Source organism: Canis lupus, chromosome 17, assembly GCF_011100685.1.
Source record: "Canis lupus familiaris isolate Mischka breed German Shepherd chromosome 17, alternate assembly UU_Cfam_GSD_1.0, whole genome shotgun sequence".
NCBI lineage: Eukaryota > Metazoa > Chordata > Mammalia > Carnivora > Canidae > Canis > Canis lupus.
Genome location: NC_049238.1, coordinates 25,996,929 through 26,018,529, shown reverse-complemented (window position 1 = coordinate 26,018,529; position 21,601 = coordinate 25,996,929). Strand labels below are relative to the sequence as shown.

Here is a 21,601-nt window from a genome sequence, read left to right as displayed (position 1 = left end):
AACCAGCAAAAAGCCCAACAAGGTATCTGGCTCATAGTAAGTGCTCAGTCAATATTAGTAACTGATTACAAATTAGTATTTTAACCAGAATTCTCCCAAGTCAGTATGCATGTTTGTCAGGACCCATGGCTGACAATGATGTGTGCATTTGATTGGTGAAACAGGGAAGCAGTCATAAGGAAAGTATGGTTTAAAAAAGCCATCACTGTTTCTCAGAATTAAAATCATTTTACCAACTGCATATCATTAAGTACAAAGTAAGGTCAATTTCATCCCCCTCAAAATTAGGTCCTCTCCTGTGGCTTTATCTTGTCATTTATTTTAAAGATCCAGACTCTTCTTGTATTATTTTTTCAAACCTTAAAATTGTTTTTAAACATTTAAAAATAAGTATTTTTAAACTTTTTCTTAAATGATCAATAATCCATTCTAGAGGTTACCCTGTTTATATGAGCTTTGCTTTCATTATTGATTTCAACAATCCCCTGCCCAGTCCTACAGGGTCTATAATTTGGAGTCCCATTCATTTCCTAATTTTGTGTTAAGGACAGTTAAAAGAAAGAAATAACAAAATAAAACAGAAAAGTAAATAACAGAAATGCAACAGAAAGTGCACAAGAGAAAACCAACATGTTTGACAACATACACAAAGCACTGGAGACTCCATTATCAGCTTATGGAGACAAGCTCACCAGGCAGGAGGACAGGAAACGGGTACTCATTCAGTAAGGAACCAAAGCAAAGAAAAACATGAGTGCCAGAGCAGTTGGGGCTTTCTGAATTGTCTCACCTGCATGGGATTGATCTTCACAGAGCACTCAAAGCACTCCACGCATTCTCTGAACTCCTTGTTCCGCAGATGGAGAAGGCCTTTGGAGCGTTGGGCTCGAGCGCTACGGTGGCGAGATAGCTCCCACGCCTGGTCATAGCAAGAGTGGTCTCGAAGGACATCTCCAAGTAAGCAGTATAAACTTGGCGTCTCTTTTTTCTCCAGCTCTTGCCTAAGGATTTCTTCTGCCTAGAAATAACAGAAACAAATGAATTGCTTATAATGACAAATAGCTTTTTGTTTGTTTGTTTGTTTTAGCACATATACATCTTTTATCCCACAGGATAAAAGTTTTTCTTTTTCTTTTCAAAGTTTGAGATGATCTGCTTATTTTATGCCATCTGGGACCACAAGCTGAATAAGAGAAAACAAATATGGTACAGGTAAAAGAGAAGAACAAGAAGTAAGAACTGCTTTACTGACATCTGGAATCCTAGATGTCAGGAGGATCTAGGAAAGAAAGGCACCAAGAGAAGCTTACTCCATGATACTGAGCTCCCATTTGCTCCCACTCTAGTTGTCAGCACTGTGACAGAGCAGTGTCTTTAGTTCACTTTTACCCAACGGCAGTGAAACATAGGTTTTTCCTTTTTTATTTTATTTATTTACTTAGTGTTTGTTTGGTTTCTCCTTTTTTAAAATGGCATGTTCAGGGAGCCTGGGTTTGCTGAAACATTTATCAAAGAAGGAGAGGAGTACAATTTAATAGTCATTGCTTCTTCTCATAGATAAAACTTGCCAACATGAGGCCTGTTTCCAGACAATCCATTCCCTTTAGAAATTAAAGACCATCCTCAGTACACTGCACAAGCTTGGGTACTATTCTCAAACATCTACAATTCTGACTCACCTCATTAGCTAAGCTAATTCTATACTTCTTACCATTACTACTCTGCTGCCCCCCAACAATGTCCCCTTACCCCTTATTTCTGTTCAGTTTCAACAGCATGCTAGCAGCTCTACTTTCCATCCTCACATACAAACACCTTCTTATAAACAGCATTGGAGTCACCGAAGATGCCAAGACAGCCACAGCCATAATGGATGTAGATGGCCAGGAAGCCATCCTATAGTAGCTAAAATGATACCTTAGACTCCTTAATTTATAGAGCTGATTTGCTTAGTTGATTTGCTCTAGTTGTACAAAGCTAGAATTCTTAAGCAGTTCAATTTTTGTGAAATCTTTTAAAAGACAATTGTATATTGTACTGTATGTTACCTAATTTAAATTAAAAAAAAAAAAGCCGGTTGTGCTTCTAAAAGTGTCTTTGGATGCTTGTTCCTCTGCATTTCTACAGAGGTTATGGATTGTGCAGGATTTTTAGGCCTAGTCTGAAAATGAAACCAAAATTTATAAAAGTTTCTAAAGGATAAGAGTTCTAAACCCCAAATATCCAAAATAAACATGAAATTTTAAAATATAATCCTCTATAACAGATGATACAAGTTGTTACTGTATCTAACCATAACTCTGCAAAGTCATCTATATATGTAAAGTCATCTACACATGTATATTTACATCTACACATGTATATTTACACATATGCCTATAGAATCCAACCAAATTATATGTAACACACCATAGCCACAGCAGAATTTTTTGCTGAAATGATCTTACAGTGTAGCTGAAGAAGGTATTTCTCCTGGCAATATGGCATTGAAACTTGATTACCCACGCCCTCCCAGAAATTCTGAAGGCTACCCCTGCAGAAAATAAAAATTTGTGATTAGTTTTGTGATCTAACTGGATCTGAAAACATGAGGAGCCAGTGATCATGAGAGGGTATAACACTGGTACTCCATGATATTCGGTGATTAAAGAATTTCTTAAATTATCACAAGTGGGAACTTAGAATAAAGCACCTACCTAAAAAAAATAAAATAAAAAAAAAAGCACCTACCTAATGTAAGGCTTCTGTAATTAAATGATAGAACACTGAGGATATCAGACTGGGAGGTAAGTTGGCTGCTTCTAAGTTCACTGAACAGCTCAAAGAAAGAAAACGACATTATTTTAAATCTTCAAGGTCAGAGAACCAAGGAATTTCTATGATTGCCTAAAAGGAATTTCTCTTCCCTTGTAGCTGGCAAGCTAGTATAGCCCAAACTCAGATGTAGATGATTGCTGAATGACAACATAGGACAAACTCATTTTCATGAGGCCCATATGCAAGTGAAGGCGTTTGACTGGGTGAATCAAATGTTTTAGTCATTCATTTTTCTTCCTCTATTGCCTTTTAGCTATATATCACTTTATTATTTTTGAGTGACTGCTCTGGCGCTAATCATGCACATCTTCAACGTGTGAAAGTTCATTTAGAGTTAATATTGCATCATGTCACCTTTCTCCCATCACAGGCGGCTCAGTCAATCCCTCCCTAAATTTCTGTTCCACAGAAACAATGAAAGAGAAACAAATGATTGCTGTTGTTTTCAGCCACTATGTTTTGATGTGGTTTGATTCACAGCAATAGTGACCGCAGTGGTTGTTTAGAACATGAGGGTTACTCTAGTGCCACTTACCTTATAGTGGTCAGGAAAAGAGGGCACTGAGCATGGAAGAGAAAGACTCAAGACTCTAAATAAGGACATTTGGGGTGAGTCAGATAAGGGAAGTCTTCAAAGCTTACCCAGTCTCCCACGCCAGCAAGGCAATCCTCCCCTGTGAAGACTCATGCTACTTTGCTGAAAGCCAGTAGAATGACTGCACCTCAGGAAGGTACCCTGCGAGAGAATGCCAATTCTCCTCAGACGTGGGCCCTTTCCATCCCTTATTGCCTCCACACATGTAGGTAGACACAATGAGAACTGCAAGACTTCATTACTTTCTAAAGCGAAAATCTTGGACCTTGTGGAAAAAGACTCTAAGGGTGAAGGACTACAAACTGTGGATCACAATTTTAATCAATTTAGGTACTCATCAAAAATTTTTTTATTCACAGGGCTAACTCAAGCAGCTGAGGATGGTTCTAAATTATTTGCTCAATTACCTGACTAACACCTGGACTCAAATGTGGCCAAAACTAATTGGAGATGCCAGAAATTCCTTGGTGTGATGTGGAGGAAAGACTCCAACAACTTAGGAAGAAAAGGCTGTTGTGAATTTATTATTTACAACCTGTTCATCCATCCCAGTGACCTCCGAGAGGACCCAGGGGATATTCCTTTCATCTTGGCTTTGAGGAATACATTTTATATGGGAGTATTAGCATTTCTGAAAAGTGCTATTATATAGTAGATGTCCTGTGTAAGCTGGGGGAAAAACTTGGAGGTCCTTCCATTGAAATGAGCTTCCTGATTTCAGTGGGGATTAGAATTCAAAATAATAGAGACTAGCTAATATTTGCAATAGTCGCAACCAGACTAATAATTAAAATAGTGCAATGAGAATGGATCTTAGGTAGTGGTTGACTGACCAGGAAGCTTTAGGACCAAATTATATATACAGCCAACTAAGTCCAAATTTGATCCTATATAACATAAAAAAAATCTAGGTTTGGAGAACAGATGTTTAACCTGATATACCATTCTAAAACACTGTTTCTCACCCAATTCCTATCCCTGAGTCATTTCAGAGTCAGAGTCTCTTAAAAACTGGGAGGGAGGAAGGAAGAGGAGGGGAGGAGAAAGGGAGGGAAGGAGGGAGCGAGAGGTGAGCCAATACTGGTGAGGAAGGACTGCACTATAACATAACTAGCATTTACCATAATTCTTCCCTTGTCCTCCCCAAAGACATAACTTTAACATTTGCCATTAACATAGATTGCTAATTCTATCCTGGGGGAAAAGAAACAGCTGTCTTCTCAGTGTTGATGAGTTCTTAGTTAATGCTAACCCTCTGGGACCCAGAACATCACTATGACGAGTCAGTGGGTGTATGGAAGTCAGTCTACCCCATGGAGGCCTGGTAAGTCTTGGTGCCGCCCAATGGTCACCTCCCTAGTTCCTATATGCAGAGAATTAGATATAGCCAACAATTAGCAGAGCCTTCAGTGAGTACTACCGCAGAATAAAAAGCCGAGTGAAAGCCCCTGAAACCATCTCCCCATTAAAAGAGAAAACCCAAAGCATTACCATATATCTATGTAAACTACAAAAACACATGCCACTATCAAAATATTGAAAGATACTGCAAAGTGTGTGTGTGTGTGTGTGTGTGTGTGTGTGTGTACACAGTTTAACCTACCCATTTAAACAGAGTGGAATATAGATGGGTCCTGGAATATTTCACAGATTATGATAAACTGAATATAATAGTGGCTCTAACAATATCTACTGTTCCAGACATGATCTCTTTTTTGGAGCAAATCATCACAGCCCCTGATGTATGGTAAGCAGGTATTGATACAGTAAATACCTTTTTCTCTATCCAATAACCAGACAATATCAGATATAGTGGGCTGTCACTAGCACAGACAGGATACTTTCCAATCGTGCCTCAGAATTACATGGATTTTCTAGTATAATTTAGTCTGCAGGGACATTGATTGTCTCACCATCCCAATTGACCTCACCAATCTATGACCTTGATGACATCATGCTAATAATATTCAAGAAGCTAAGACAAGATAACTGTGCCGATGTCAACCAAAAACCAATCAGAAATGATTGTATTTCTGACAGTGCAACTTGTTATAAGGAAAATGTTCAATTTACAAAAATTCATTTGATATATTACCTCTAAGGAACTCATCTATTAAATATTGCAAGATATGTAAAATAAATATTTATGTAAAATAAATATTTATGTATTTATTTTTTTCCTCAATGTTCTAAGAATGGTTCACTATCTCAGCCTCTTTTGAAGAAATTGTAAATTTCCCCAAATCAGAAACTATGTAACATAATATATAAAATACTTTGTACCTGTTAGCAGTTTGGTCCTTTCCAAATAAGTAAGCTCCCAAGCTAAAGAGCTAAACCACTGCCTAGTCATATGTACCACTATATCAACTTGCTTCAGCAGGGAAACCGTGTTTCCCAAAATCCTTTTCCCTTTGGATTTTGCATTAGAGTTGATCAGAGGGGAATTTGTTTAGGATCTGAAAGGCAGAAAGTAAAGCACCAACCTTTACTCTTTTTGGGAGGTAGTCATGATTAAATACGGTGTCACACAATACGGTGTCATACAGAGATGTCCTGCAGATCCCAGCTTGTACTTCTGACTGTGGACCCTGCCAACCAACAGCAGCCCCAGGACCACCATCAGACATTTCACTGGGAACCCACAGGGCTGGCAGCTACATCCAGACAACAGCTTTCCACAGATCTCTCCATGAGTTCCCTCCTTCACGCTCCCATTTCAATGGCTGTAAGTACTTGGTCTCTCAGATCCCTTGGTAAGTTCTGACTTACCCCTTGTGCCAAAGCTTCAAGTGGACTGGTAAATGAGTTTCTCTCTGATCCTTCTATTTCCTCTTCCATATCTTCATCTCTCCAGCATTTCCCACATTTATGTAAGATCTAATTTCTTATTAGTAAGCTTCTTTATGACATCCCAAAACTACTCAAAGCAATTCTGCCTCCATAAACCAACCCTGAATGATAAAATTTTTTTTCATTGTTTGCCTTTTAAACGCCTTATGTGTCCTCCTACTTGATAGTGATTTACAGATTAGTCTTTATCCAATGTGCATTAAATGCATTCTCTTACTTAATATATATAGTAAATCTGAGAGGTAGGTATTACTATGTCTATTTTTAATACAAAGAAATAAAAGTTTGGATTCCTTGGTCAACTGGTCATCCTCAAACAAAGAAATAGTAAGTTGAAAAATGGGACCTTAATTTCAGGTTCCCACCTTTTCCTATATTCCACAGGTGGGCATCAGCAAAACTGGTGGTCTAAAGAACCTCTGAAAATTCCCTACTCCCCAAAAAAAAAAAAAAAAAAAAAAAAGAAAATTCCCTACTCCCTAAAAGCAATGAGAAAACTGGAAAAAAGTATTAGAATCAACTTTTTCACAATTCTGGAAATTAACCAAAAACTTGAAATAATCCAGAGAAATTGATATCTTGGTAAGAACAATAAGCTTTGTGTAATTTTAACTTGCACCATTCCTATTCCATCTTCTCCAACTCTGCAGTAGCCTTGGAAACCAACAGCAGGCAATCGTGATGATTAGAGGCCTACTAGCCATCAGGGGGCACAGAGTGGGCTTAAAGCTCCTCTGAAGGCTCATTCCCCAAAAACTGTCATTACCTGAGCAGGCTGGTGGTTCCCTGGAAGGGTCCACTTGCAAAGGCTGTCTGTATTGAACTTACTCTGAGTTTGCCCTGTGAAAAGCCTTTGTCAAAAACAATTACAACTGGTTAATTTCGTAGCTGTCTGAAGTGGTAAATAATATGTGGGGCAAACAATATGCTAACCAAAAACCTAAAAGTGAAAAAAGTAAATGAGATACACAAAAGGGCTTTGAAAGACTCCAACATATTCGTAGGAATCCAGAAGGCCATGCATGTGTGGGGCGCTGCACTTGCTCAGGAAAGACACCCGAGGAGGCCCTATGCTCTCACCTCACGTTGACCTCGAGGCTTTGCAAAAGCAGTCAGTGAAAGCTAAGGCAAGGTGATTAACTGCCTGCCTTGGAGTTGGAAGCATGGTCCAACACAAATACACACACAAACACACACACACACACACCACCAGCAGCAGATACTCCAACATAGACATACATACATACACACACACACACACACACACAGCCCATCAGCAGACTAGGAGACTTGTTGATTCAGGCATTCAAGAAATTTCCTGTCCAATCATTAGCTGACCATTAAGCTAACCAATCTAACCAGTGGCTGCTCACGACAAAGAATACACATTTTACAGAATTAGTCAAGAAATGTCATTAAACAAAAAAAGATCACAAACACCAATAACTTGATTTCCAGAGTTGCCACATTATTTAAAATGTCCAATCTCGGGATCCCTGGGTGGCGCAGCGGTTTAGCGCCTGCCTTTGGCCCAGGGCGTGATCCTGGAGACCCGGGATCGAATCCCACATCGGGCTCCCAGTGCATGGAGCCTGCTTCTCCCTCTGCCTATGTCTCTGCCTCTCTCTCTCACTGTGTGCCTATCATAAATAAATAAAATTTAAAAAAAAAAAAAATGTCCAATCTCAACAACAAATGACAAAAATATGCAAAGAAACAAGGAAGTATGGCCATTACATAAGAAAAAAAGCAATCAATAGGAACTGTCACTGAGGATGCCCAAATGATGGGACTTCATAGACACTTAAAACATGCGATTTTAGATGATCCCTATTATAAAGACTAAGAAAATAACACACACACACACACACACACAAAAGTAGTGGACACTGGCTGGCTCAGTAGAGCATGCAACTCTTGACTTTGGGGTTGTGAGTTCAAGCCCCATATGTGATGTAGAGATTGCTTAAAAATAAAATCTAAAAAAAAAAAAAAAAAAAAGTAAATATGACAAGGGAATTAAAGTGGCACACTAGAAAATATCCATTTAGCCACAAAAAAGACAGTAATAGAGAAAGAGAAAAGATATAAGACATATAGAAAATAACAAAATGACTAATATGCATCCTACATTATCAGTAATTAAATTAAATGTAAAAGGATTAAACACTGCAATCAAAGGCAGGGATTGGTAGAAAGGATTAAAAAATGATCCAACTAAATGCTATCCACAAGAGACACACTTTAGATTCAGACACACAAAAACACTGAAAATAAAAAATAAAAGAAAAAGAAAGATACATCATGTACACAGTGACCAAAAAAGAGCTGGAGTGGCTAAGTTAATATCAGACAAAATTCACCTTAAAAATTGTTAATAGGACAAAGAAAGGATATTTTAATGATAAACATTCAATCCATCAAGAAGACATAATTGTATCTTCACCTAACAACGAAGCCCCAAATTACATGAAGCAAAAACTGACAGATCTAAAGAGAGAATATACAATTCATCAATAACATTTGAAGACTTCACTTTCCAACTTTTGATAACGGATAGAACAACTATACAGAAGAAAGAAATAGAAGGCTTAAACAATGTTACAAACCAACTATGCCTAAAAGACATCTAAAGAACATTTTACCCAACAGCAGCAGAATACACACACAGAACATTCTCCAGTATACACTACATGGTAGGCTGTAAAACAAGTCTCAATACATTTGAAAGGACTGAAGTCATACAAAGTAATTTTCTCCCAACTACAATGGGATGAAATTAGAAATCAATAACAAAAAACGAAATTTAGGATATTTACAAATTCATGGAAATTAAATAACACAGTCTTAAATAACCAATTGGTCAAAAAAGAAACCACTGGAAAATTAAAAACACTTTGAGATAAATGAAAACAATATAATATGCCAAAACCTACAGGATACAGTAAAAATTATAGCTGTAAATGCAGAAAAGATCTCAAAGCAATCACCTTATCTCTCACCATAAGAAATGGGGGGGGGGGGGTAAAAACCCAAAAAAGCAGAAGGAAGGAAATAATAAAGATTGGTGTAAATAAATGAAATAGAGAAACGAACCCCAAAAGTTGGTTCTTTAGATTCAAATTACTAAAATCATAAATGAAAGATGAGAAGTTATTACCAATCTTACAGAAATAAAAAGGAATATAAGGGAGTACCATACTCCATAGGTATCCTATACAAAAAATAGGATCCAAGATTCAGAACATCAAGCCATACCTTTTAAACACTTGCATGACCTAAAACTACCATTCTACAAAAATTTATTCTACTGCACTGTGGTATATAGGCAGTGAAGATCATCAGAGTTCAAAGACATATAACACACAGTGCTGGCAACCTTTCAAAGAAGACAAATATACAAACGAATGATTAAATAATAATCAGGAAAACCTTCACATTTGGAAATGCTAAGGTAATGAGGATTTCAAATACTTCTTTGACCAATTCATATCTATCTAGACTCTTACAAGAATGAGAAACATAGGGAGTGGGTGGTATGCAACTTCTTGTTACCAAACAACATCAATTCTGGGTACTTGATGAACTGGAACACAGGTCTGCAGAGCCAGAATGGGCAGCTTCCTGAAGAAGCTAAGAAACACAAGGGCAGTGATTTTGCTTTGTCTGAACCGGCCTCTTCTTTTCTTAAATTCCTATCCCACATTTTTCTGTTAGATACGTGAGTTCTTTCTCCTTGACATCTTATACCTCTTCATCCTGCCAACAGAATTATCTTTCCCAAGGGCAAAGCTTGTAGGCAATATATTTTCTTTCTTCAATTAGTCACCCTGCATTCCTCACTCTTCATCCTCACTCTCTCCAAAATGCTCTATTTGCTCCTCCTCCCTCCACTTAGCCACTCAATTTACATAATTTATTATCAATCAAAGAACTATAAAAGATATGCCCGGTGAACAAAAATAAAGTACAAGGGCTTATAAAATCCCTTTTGCACTATCAAAATGTGGGTGGCCAGAAATCACAGAATGCAAAAGCTTTGGTATTTCTGGCTCTCGGCTGCTACTTCCCTATGGGAAAATACAGATGCACATTTTTATAGAATACAAGAAATTTGTCATCCTAAAATCTATTATAAAGGATAAAATAGGGTGCCTGAATGGCTCAGTCAGTTAAGTGTCTGACTCTTGATTTCTGCTCAGGTCTTCATCTCACGGTAGTGAGTTTGGGCCCCATGCTGGACTCCATGCTGGGCCTACTTGAAAAAAATGGAAAAGAATAAAACTACATTCCCAAACACAAAAAGACATACTTAAATGGGCAACTGGCTACAATTAAACTGGGCTGCTTGCAAGAATCCTGTCAGCTGCAAACCCCAAAGACTATTCCTCTACCCAAATATACATACATATATCTAGGTTGTTACAACAATCTGTTTTATTCTGTAACTGCAAACAACTAATTATTATTCTTAATACAATTTTGTGGCAATAATGACAAACGGTGAATCTCAGTATAAAAAATGACATCAGCTGAGGTTTAAGAAGAACCTACAGTTATGGCAGAACTAATGCTCCACATCCTGATCCTGGCACTAGTAACCTGCACTGCTTAGAGCAAGGGTCTCACACTCAAATGCCCAGAGATTCTGGCCAAGTATTGAGAATGAATGAAGCAGGTTGAGGAGGGAGCCCATAAAAGGAGCCACTGCTGAATTCCAGCCAGTCAGTGCAATAATGCGGGAGTCTGGCCTAGTGTGTCCACACTGTTTGATTCTTTAAGAGAAGCCAAACAAAATACTTCTTGTAATGTCAAATTTAGACTATTGAGCTTCCACCCTGGGACATCTGGGTGGCTCAGCGATTGAGCGTCTGCCTTTGGCTCAGGGCGTGATCCCAGGATCCAGGATCGAGTCCCATATCAGGCTCCCTGTGAGGAGCCTGCTTCTCTCTCTACGTGTGTCTCTTCCTCTCTCTTTCTGTGTCTCCCATGAATAAATCAATAAACCTTAAAAAACAAACAAACAAACAAACAAACAAAAACACACCTCCACCCTACAGTGGACATCAACTGCGTTTTTTCTTGCCCAGCATCCCTGCAAGATCTCAGGTGCCTTTAGTCAGAAAGGCAGTTCAAACACTTATCTTTCTTTTGTACCTCATCCATAAGAACTAGATGTGAAATGTACCTTGCTTTTTGTAAGCCCTAAACTAATGCTTCTGTTCTTTCTCAACTCCCTCTTTTGGGAAACCAGATTAGAAAGTGAGATGGTTGAGGTATCACTACTAGCAAGAAGGAAGTGAACAGAAACAGCTTCTAGGAACGTTAAAAATCACGTTGGTCAACTGTGTACAGTTTTTCCAACAGAAGAACTGGTGTTGTCAACAGCTGAGTAAGTGATTATGTAACTCAGCCAGGAGGACAGGAGAGAGTGAGATCAAAGGGGAAAATACCTGATTATTACAAAGTTATAGTTAAGTTTTTCCACATTGGCTAATTTCAACCAAACATCAGTTGTTGGGTTTTTTTCTTTTTTCTTATGAAAGTGTGTAAAATCATAGGAGGAGATCCTAGAGATCTCAGAGAAGTCTGTACAAGATACAAACTAAGTAGATTACTGCTTTAGAGAAAGCAGAGGGAGAAATATTTAGCTCTCAATATGATGGCTAAGGAGAATTTGGAATCTGTATATTTCTTTATTTTTTTATTTTATTTATTATTATTATTTTTTATTTATTCAGAGGCAGAGAGAGAGAGAGGCAGGCAGAGAGGCAGAAACACAGGCAGAGGGAGAAGCAGGCTCCGTGCAGGGAGCCCGATATGGGACTTGATCCCAGGTCTCCAGGATCACACCCCAGGCTGCAGGCAGCGCTAAACCGCTGCGCCACCAGGGCTGCCCTGGAATCTGTATATAACTCCACCTTAGCACCTGCTCTATTATGCGAAAATATTCTACTCGTGTGCATCTGTACTATCAGACTATAAGCTCCTTGGAAGTAAGTTCTGTCTCTCACTCCTCTTTGGTATACCAGCACCCAACAGGTATTCTATAGATGTTGGAAAAATTCAACTGAAACTCACACTAAAGTCACAAAAGGCTACTAATGTTTTTCTAAGGGTCTTCAGATTCTAAATGAAGACATAAAAGATTCTTCCCAGTGGGAACACAGGGAGAACTCCTTCAGGGAACATGATCCAGCTGACGTCAATACTGAGAATGACTAAATTAGGACATATCTAACAACAAGTTAGTTCTAGTGAGCAGAGAGGTCATACAACAGAAGCTGAATTTCATAGCCCTTATCACCCAAGTAGTCACACCTAGGAAACGATGCTTGCTGAGACTAAAACACTGAGAAATGAAACCGATGGCCCCATTGGAGCTTCTCATATCTGATGAAGGATATGGGTAAAAGCGAAGTTCAATCTCTGGTGAAAAGGGAGATAAAACAGTTCAGGAAAACCATCTTCCAGTCAGAGGAATTATCAAAATTCCTTGTTGGCTGTGATTTCTGCCTTGATTTTGTGAATCAGCAAAAGGCATTAATAATCAGAATGGGTGACAAGGGTGCCCTGGCCCTCATTTGACATGACATCTGGTCAGTACAGAGGGACTGTGAATTAGCAGAGCAGCAACTGTCCTGGCAAAGAATGAAGAGGGGAAATGAGCTCTAGACTCAGATATGGTACTAACTATAAAGAGTGTCTTTGAGGACTACAGAAACGACAGCGTTGGGCTTAACAGCTAGAGGATTGTCCCAAGGGGATGGAAAATAGGCAAGCTAATATTTTAAGGTCACAGTAATATATTTTAAGTGTGAGTGTATGCACCCAACTCAAACAACTTTGGGCATAGTTTATCCCAATCTTCTCCCCAGGAGCAGAGTGAAAAGGGATTCTGATGTTCACTATGATAGAGGGCTGGCTCTCAAAGACGGGGAAAAGAGGGATGCCTGGATGGCTCAGTGGGTTAAGCATCTGACTCTTGATTTCAGCTAAGGGCCTGAGATCCGGCCCCACACTGGGTGTGGATCCTGCTTAAGATTCTCTCTCCCGTCTCCCAGCAGAAAGGCAGTTTGCTCCTGGTCTAAATTCTTGTCCTATGAACAGTGCCAGAGAAGTGAAAAGTGCAGGACACTTCATTCTAACCCAGTGGGTCATCCCCAGTGAGACTTCTTCTGGTGTGGTGGTACCTAGTCCTAGTCACACTCACTGAGCCAAGCGCTCACTAATTGCTTTTTACATTTATGTGTGTGGCAACACCATGCTTTGGCCTGATTTTCCAAAGGGAACTTGCCAGCATAAATACTCCAGGTCCAAGATGAAACAGAATAATTAAAAACAGGCCTAGTTATCCAATTAGCTGCTCATCTCCTATTTGCATTACCAAGTTACATAGTATATTCAGTTATTTTGCCTAATTTTCTCATTCATGTGGGCACAGCAACAAGTTTTGGCTTATAAATTAAACATCTAATTTCTTTCTTTTAAAAAAAAATTTATTTACTTATTTTAGAGAGAGAGAGAGAGCACAAGTGGGAGAGGCAGAGGGAGGGGGAGGAGACTCTATACTGAGCACGGAGCCTAATGCTGGGCTTGATCTAACAGTCATGAGAGGGCTGCCCCTGTGGCGCAGGGGTTTAGCACCGCCTGCAACCTGGGGTGTGATCCTGGAGGCCCAGGATCGAGTCCCGTGTCGGGCTCCCTGCATGGAGCCTGCTTCTCCCTCTGCCTGTGTCTCTGCCTCTCTCTGTCTCTGTCTCTATGAATAAATATATAAAAATCTTAAAAAAAAAAAAATAACAGCCATGAGATCACAACCTGAGCTGAAACCCAGAGTCCACAGCTCTAATGACTGTGCCACCTAGGCAAGCCTCAAACATCTAATTTCCATGGGATTAACAGTAACCCCACTGAGAGGCAGGTATGGAGAAAGGAGTATGGGTTTAAGAGAAAAGTAAAGTCTAAGTACAGATTTCAAAATATGTCACTTACTAAGGCTAATCAAAAAACACTTCATACTTTGTACATTGTTAAAGAGATTGTTAGATTAAAATGGGAGGGGAGAGATCTCATAATCTGTTTTTAGAGAGAGAATATATGACAGGAGTTGGAGAAGTTTCTTTCTCCACATATAAAGTCCAAAGGGAGTATTGACTTGGAGATCTGCTTCAATGTAATAACTATTTATAACAAAAGGCTACAAGTCATTCATTTATCAAATATTTTGAAGTCTTACCATGTGCCAGGCCTATGATAGGTATATTGGGGAGGCCTCTATGAATACTATAAACATAAGTCTGGTTCTAAATAGCTTACAGTTTCGCAAGTGAAGTAAACCAGCAAATGGGATATGAGAGTAATGTTAGAGGCCACAGGAGTACAGGAAACACCCCAAATCTGGGAAGGAAGTAGCAGAGAAGGGTCACTGTGGAAAGTAATTGCCAAGGAGAAAGCTGAAGAAAAAATAGGAGTGAGCTGCAGGAGGACAAGTTATAAAAAGACAATAGCAGGGGGATCCCTGGGTGGCAGAGCGGTTTGGTGCCTGCCTTTGGCCCAGGGCGCGATCCTGGAGACCCGGGATCAAATCCCACATCCCTGGAGACCCGGGATCAAATCCCACATCGGGCTCCCGTGCGTGGAGCCTGCTTCTCCCTCTGCCTATGTCTCTGCCTCTCTCTCTCTCTCTCTCTCTGTGACTATCATAAATAAATTTAAAAAAAAAATTAAAAAGACAATAGCACATACAAAGGTCCTGAGGTGAAACAATGTTGCAAAGTCTAGAAATTACAAAGTAGTTTCATCCTGGTGGAACTTTGAGCACAACCTCTATGAGCAAGTACAAAGGGGGATGGAGCAGAGATAAAAGAGGAAGGGGGAGAATGCGGTTAGCAAGTCAGCAGGAGTAATATGAAGTAGTCTGTAAACCATATATGCTGAAGAGCTCCTACTTTTTTTTTTAAAGATTTTAGTTTTTTTTTTTAATTTTTATTTATTTATGATAGTCACAGAGAGAGAGAGAGAGAGAAAGAGAGAGAGGCAGAGACACAGGCAGAGAGAGAAGCAGGCTCCATGCACCGGGAGCCCGACGTGGGATTTGATCCCGGGTCTCCAGGATCGCGCCCTGGGCCAAAGGCAGGCGCCAAACCGCTGCGCCACCCAGGGATCCCGAAGAGCTCCTACTTAATCCTGGAGACAAAGGGGAAGTTATTGAAGAGTGGGAATGATCTGATCAGATTTCTTTTCAGGAAGATGCACTCTGTTTGCAATGTGGGAAAAGAGTTTGAGAAATCTTTTACATCATATAAAGAAACTATTTTAGAAGAAATCTTTCTTGGGGACCCTAGGTGGCTCAACTGGTGGAATGTCTGACTCAGGTCGTGATCTAGGGTTCCTGGGATTGAGCTCTGAGGAGGGCTTCAAGCTCATCAGAAAGTCAGTTTGAGGATTCTCTCTCCCCACCTCTCCCTCCGCCCCTCCCCCCAACTTGCACCCGCTTTCTGTCTGAAATAAACAATCTTTTTTAAAAAAAGAAAAGAAACCTTCACCTCACCCCCTAAAAAACCCAAACCAACTGCTAGAAGAATCTCAGCTGTTTTAGAAATAAAACATTTACTTGTAAATTAAAGGAAAACTTTTTAAGAGCCTATGGCTATAATGATCTGCAAATACAGCAAAATAAAAGATGAGGCTGTGTAATCTCAGGTAAATCTTGTCTGCTAGGAATGAGAGAAAAAAAAAGAGAGGTTCTAACCCTTACCATTCTACTCCTTTACGCCTACCTTCTGCAGGCAGTTTGTACCAGCTCAATCTTTACTTTTCATTAAGGGACCAAATTTGTGCACCAAAATAAGAATTTGTCTATAGGCTTGGGGGAAACTGTTACAAGTGTGCCAGATAACTTTTAAAAACTAAATGCTAACAGATGAGAACCAGTTCTGATCCCAAGGTCAAGAAAAATTAAGCTATTTTGCCAATGGTCATTAAATAATGAGAATTTCTTTAAGTAGTGTCTAAATTAGAAAGTCTGAGACCCTACAATAATAGGGTGCAAGCACCAGCACACAATAATTAGAATTAGATACTTACTCGAATTTGCCTTTTAAAAATAAATTATGCCATTAAGCACTAAACGCACAGATTAAAATTTCACAAACTTCTAGTTAAATCGAATGTGGTGACAACTACTGGCATATGACCAAATAGTAAAAGAATCTCAGCTGTTTTAGAAATAAAACATTTGCTTCCAGCTCAAAGCAAAACTTTTTAGGGTCTATGGTTAAACTGATCTGCAAATACAGCCTAAGAACAGCAGGTAAAAGAAGTCTTTTATGTGACAAAGGAAATGTTAAATCAACCTTTAACATAAAAAATTGGGGGGATGTTTGGCTGAAACTCACAAAAGACTTTAAGACAAGGTAAATGACCATACATTTCTAAAAATTAAGATACGAACATTTTCTAGAATAATTAGGAATGCAGGAATTTATCACTACCATAAAACAACGTTTACAAGGTCATGTACCAATTATAAAAACAATACTACAACTACTTTGGAGGACAGAGTCAAATTTGTTCTCTGAAAGGTATAGATTTCTTATCTTTTTCTTCTGCAATCAGAGAAAGTCTCTGCTTTCCACACTTTCTAAAAATAATTACATAAACTTAGTATTTTAAAACATGCTTGGGAGCTTGTGATCCAACATCTTGATTATTTCAATAATCACTATTTCCAAAACTACTGTAATTTTATATACAGTTCATTTATTTAGTGACCAATGTATAGGACTAGCATTGTGAAGAATGCCACAATGGGAAAGGAAGGCATCAGACTGAATCAAGATATTCATTCACTCATTTATTTCTTTGTTAAACAGCTGAGTCCTGCTATAATGCCAGGCCAACAGATACTAAAAAAAAGCATTTAAGTCCTCAAAGAAACATAGTACTATATTTCATCAAATTTGGGACACCATCAATCATAAGACTAACTCTTAACTAATAAAGAAAAAATGCTTTCAATTAAATGATGACATAATGCCTTGAATGAATCATCAGCCTCTTGTTGCTTTGATATTTTTAAAATCTATTCAGAAAAATCTGGCAATGTTTCCTGTCTTCAATAAACTGCTTGATATTTTAAATGGCAACCTTTTTTTAAAATATATATTTCTATACAAAATATAGCTTCATCTACTTAGGAGTGTCCTCCTTTCTTGGCTCCCATAAAGCACTTAGTTGTTTTTTGTTTTGTTTAAAGATTTTATTCATTTATTCATGAGAAACAGAAAGAGAGAGAGAGAGAGAGAGAGAGGCAGAGACACAGGCAGAGGGAGAAGCAGGCTCCATGCAGGGAGCCCGACGTGGGACTCGATCCGGGGTCTCCAGGATCACGCCCTGGATCGAAGGCGGCACCAAACCACTGAACCACCCGGGCTGCCCTGTATTTTTAAAGAAAAGTAAATGAAGTTGTGATGATTTCCCTAAAGGCAAATGTTGACTTCACAAATACCAAATTTACATCTCTCTACTTTGTTTCTGTCCGTTTCTGTGTGTTCAATTACTTTTTTGTTTCAATGCCAAATCATAATAAAATCTTTTCTGAAGATATTCTAAATGGTAATTAAATCTAACACATGTAGCAATGATACCAGGTACATAATTCTATTGAAATAATGACACTAGATATAACTAAGTTTGGAAAAGCACAGGCAGTGACAACCTATCTCTAGATGGCCACCTGACAGCCAGCAATTGGAAGATGCCATCAAGTGTCAGACACCTCCCAAATTCAAAGTGAAAAAAAAGTGTCTTAGAGTCACAGTTGTGATAGCAGCCAACACTCACAGAACACTTGAGGAAAGGACCATTCTATCTACTTGGCATACATTACATCATGAAAATCTGTACAGTAGGTAGATTAAGTGTCTTTAGATGAGGAAACTGAATCACGGTGGGGTAGGGGGGAGCGTGGGTAACTTGCCCAATACCACAAAGCTAGCACGTGGCAAGGCTAGCATATGAATCCATGGCCCAGGCCTAGAGGCTCTGCTTTGACCAATGGCCATGTGGTCTCTCAAGCTAATAATCAATAAGCAGCTTTGTGACCTGAGGCAAATCACTAGAGACTCCTTTCCTTATTTTGAAAAGGAGGGAATTGGAACAGATGATTATGGAGTTCTTTCCTGGGATGAAAATATTACAATTCTATAATCTTCTACAGTAAAATTTTATTCTCATGCTGGTTTCTCCTTACACTAATACAATTCAAACCTTCACTGCCATTAGTGATTAGTGAAAGGAATGTGACTTTTATTATTGATCTAAAATAAGACACACTTAGGAAGGTATTTAAGACAAAAAAAAAAAAAGGAAGGTATTTAAGAAACAGACACACATGTACTTGTACTGCTATTTCTTTTTTTTAGGGTGATAGCAAAAGGTTGGTTATAGAAATACAAGAGCCAAATGTGGGTTTTACTCTGCTTGTATACTATGCTTATGAAAGAAATAGTCTTTTACAAATTTAATCCAAAATTAACATATGACTTCAATGTGTCAGTTTCAACAGATATTCACAATGCAGAACTCCTTATTCTTTAAAAATTCTGTTCATTTATGAGGGCAAAAAACAATAAATTAATAACAGACATAAATATTGCAACATTTTCCCTCTTGAGCCAATTTAAGGGTGGAATTAAATGTGCATTACACACTTGACAACTCTTCTGCCCTAAAGGAGGGTGGGGGTGCCACACCCTTTGGATTTCCATCTACAGGCCCAGCCAGCTGCTCTTCTCACTCCTAGGGAACCTCTCCTCAGCCCCACAAACTCTGATCATCAGGCAACCCAGTGATGCTTAAAATTCCTAATATTTCATTTTGAAGCTGTCCTCAGGAGGAGAGTTAGCGAAGGAAAGAGATCAACAAACAGAGTCTTTAACACATTATTAATTTTCTCTTTTATACATACATATACATGTATACACATAATATTATTTGCCCCAACAAAAATCAGAGAAAACATCAAAAAGATTTCTGGGGGAAAAAGCGAAAAAGAGAATTTAAGTGAACTACTAGCAAAGACAGGTTCAGAAAAAACAAAGCAAGTAAGAAAGATGCCCCAAAACAAAAGGCTCTCATCAGTACACAGCATCTTCGTATTACGTACCTTCCCATGCTGCCCAGCTCTCTCATAACAAATGACAACATCTTCCCACATTTCTAGCTTCTCAAATATTTGAAGGGCTGAACTCGTACATCCCAGCTCAAAGAGAAAACTTGCAAGTTGGCGCTAGAAGAATCAAGTTAAAATATTGAACATTTCTTTATATAAAGAGATTCCTATTTCACTTGTGGATGCATCTAACCTGTCATTATAAAGGTCTGCCTACTGTAATAAATACATCATTTCTACAGCTTGACCTCAATTAGAAATTTGCAATGATGCGATTTTTACCTTTATTTTAGCAAGTTTCTTTATGGTGGGGTAAGGAATTAAAAAAACAAGACAAGGGCAGCCCAGGTGGTGCAGCGGTTTAGCACCGCCTGCAGCCCAGGGCGTGATCCTGGAGACCCTGGATCGAGTCCCACGTCAGGCTCTCTGTATGATGCCTGCTTCTCCCTCTGCCTGTGTCTCTGCCTCTCTCTCTCTCTCTCTTTCTCTATGAATAAATAAAATCTTTAAAAAAAAAAGACAAACTTTTTTATTTTTTTTTTAATTTTTTTTAAAAAAGACAAACTTTTCAAAACACTCAATTTACCAACTTTTCCCTAAGAACTCAGAAGAACTTAAAAGGCAAAATCAGTATTAGAGATTTCATGACAATCTCTGATTTCTAAAGCTGGGATCCAATAAATCAACTTCAAAAACTCTAGTTAGGAAAAAAAAAAAAAAAAAACAAAAACTCTAGTTAGAATGCCTGGTATTAAAAAGACAGGCGTTGGGCAGCCCCGGTGGCTCAGCAGTTTAGTGCTGCCTTCAGCCCAGGGTGTGATCCTGGAAACCCAAGTCCCACGTTGGGCTCCCTGCACGGAGCCTGTCTCTCCCTCTGCCTGTGCCTCTACCTCTCTCTCTCTCTATTCATGAGAGCATGAATAAATAAATAAAATCTTTAAAAAAAAAATTTTTTTTAAAAAGATAAGTGTTGGCGGCGATGTGGAAAAAAGGGAATTCACATGCACTGCTGATGGGAATGTAAATTGGTGCAGTGACCATGGAAAACAGTATAGTATGTAGGTTCCTCAGAAAATTAAAAACAGAACTACTGTATGATCCAGCAGTTCCACTTCTGGGAATTTACTAAAAACTAAAAATAAAAATTTTAATTGAAAAAATATCTCCACCCCCATGTTCATTATAGCATTATTTACAATAACTGAGACATGGAAGTAGCCCAAGTGTTCACCAGGGGATGAATGGATAAAGGAATTGTAATGTGTGTAGTCATATATACAAACACATGTGCACATACACACACAGAATGGAATAGTACTAGGCCATAAAAAAAGAATGAAATCTTGCCATCTGTGACAACATAGATGGACCTGGTGGGCATTATGCTAAGTGAAATACATCAGAGAGAGAAAAACAAATACAGTATGTCTCATATGAGGAATCTCAAGAAATCAAATTCATAGAAACAGAACAGACTGGTAGCTGCCAGAGATCAGAGGTAGTGAGGAAAATGGGTGAAGGTGGTCAAAAAATACAAACCTTCAGTTATGTGTAAGTTCTAAGGATATAACGTCCAGCATGCTGACTATAGTTAATAATACTGTATTGTATATTTGAAAGATGCTAAGAAAAGAGATCCTAAAAGTTCTTATCATAAGAAAAAAAATGTAACTATATGAGGAAATGGATATTAACTAAACTCACTGTGGTGGCCATTTCATAATATACAGATGTATCAAATCATTATGTTGTACACCTAAAACTAACACAATGGTATATGTCAGTTATATCTCAAACTGGAAAAAAAATTAAATTCAACTAAAGTAAACATATAAAAACTCTAAGGTGTCAACATAAATGGCATAAATCTATGCATTAGTACTGGTATACTTTATTCATGAAAGTATCTCTGGGTCTTTCTCACTCAAGTTTATTTAGCTTTATTTTAACCACATTCTAAAAACCTTTACTTATTTCCCAGCCTTCGCAGATAAAAAAGGAGGCAAATTGTGGTAAGGTCCGTAGGTCCATGAAGGTTAAACATATTTAAAAAATAAATATATTATGGTCTATAAATGGTCTATTCTTTAGGAATGGAAAATACACTAGGAAGGTTTTAAAAGTGAGGCTCAGACTGTCTGCCTGGCTCATTCTAAACA

The 21,601-nt window shown here is 38.5% G+C and overlaps 1 protein-coding gene across 1 annotated transcript in view; it reads right to left on the bottom strand.

Annotated features, from left to right (window-relative positions):
• TTC27 (tetratricopeptide repeat domain 27) overlaps nt 1–21,601 on the bottom strand; it is a 172,432-nt gene that overhangs the window by 48,821 nt on the left and 102,010 nt on the right. The window contains exons 12-13 of the mRNA XM_038561237.1: nt 19,437–19,559; nt 791–1,018 (exon numbers count right to left, since the gene is read on the bottom strand). Coding sequence (XP_038417165.1) covers nt 791–1,018; nt 19,437–19,559 — 351 coding nt within the window. The remainder of the gene's footprint in view (nt 1–790; nt 1,019–19,436; nt 19,560–21,601) is intronic.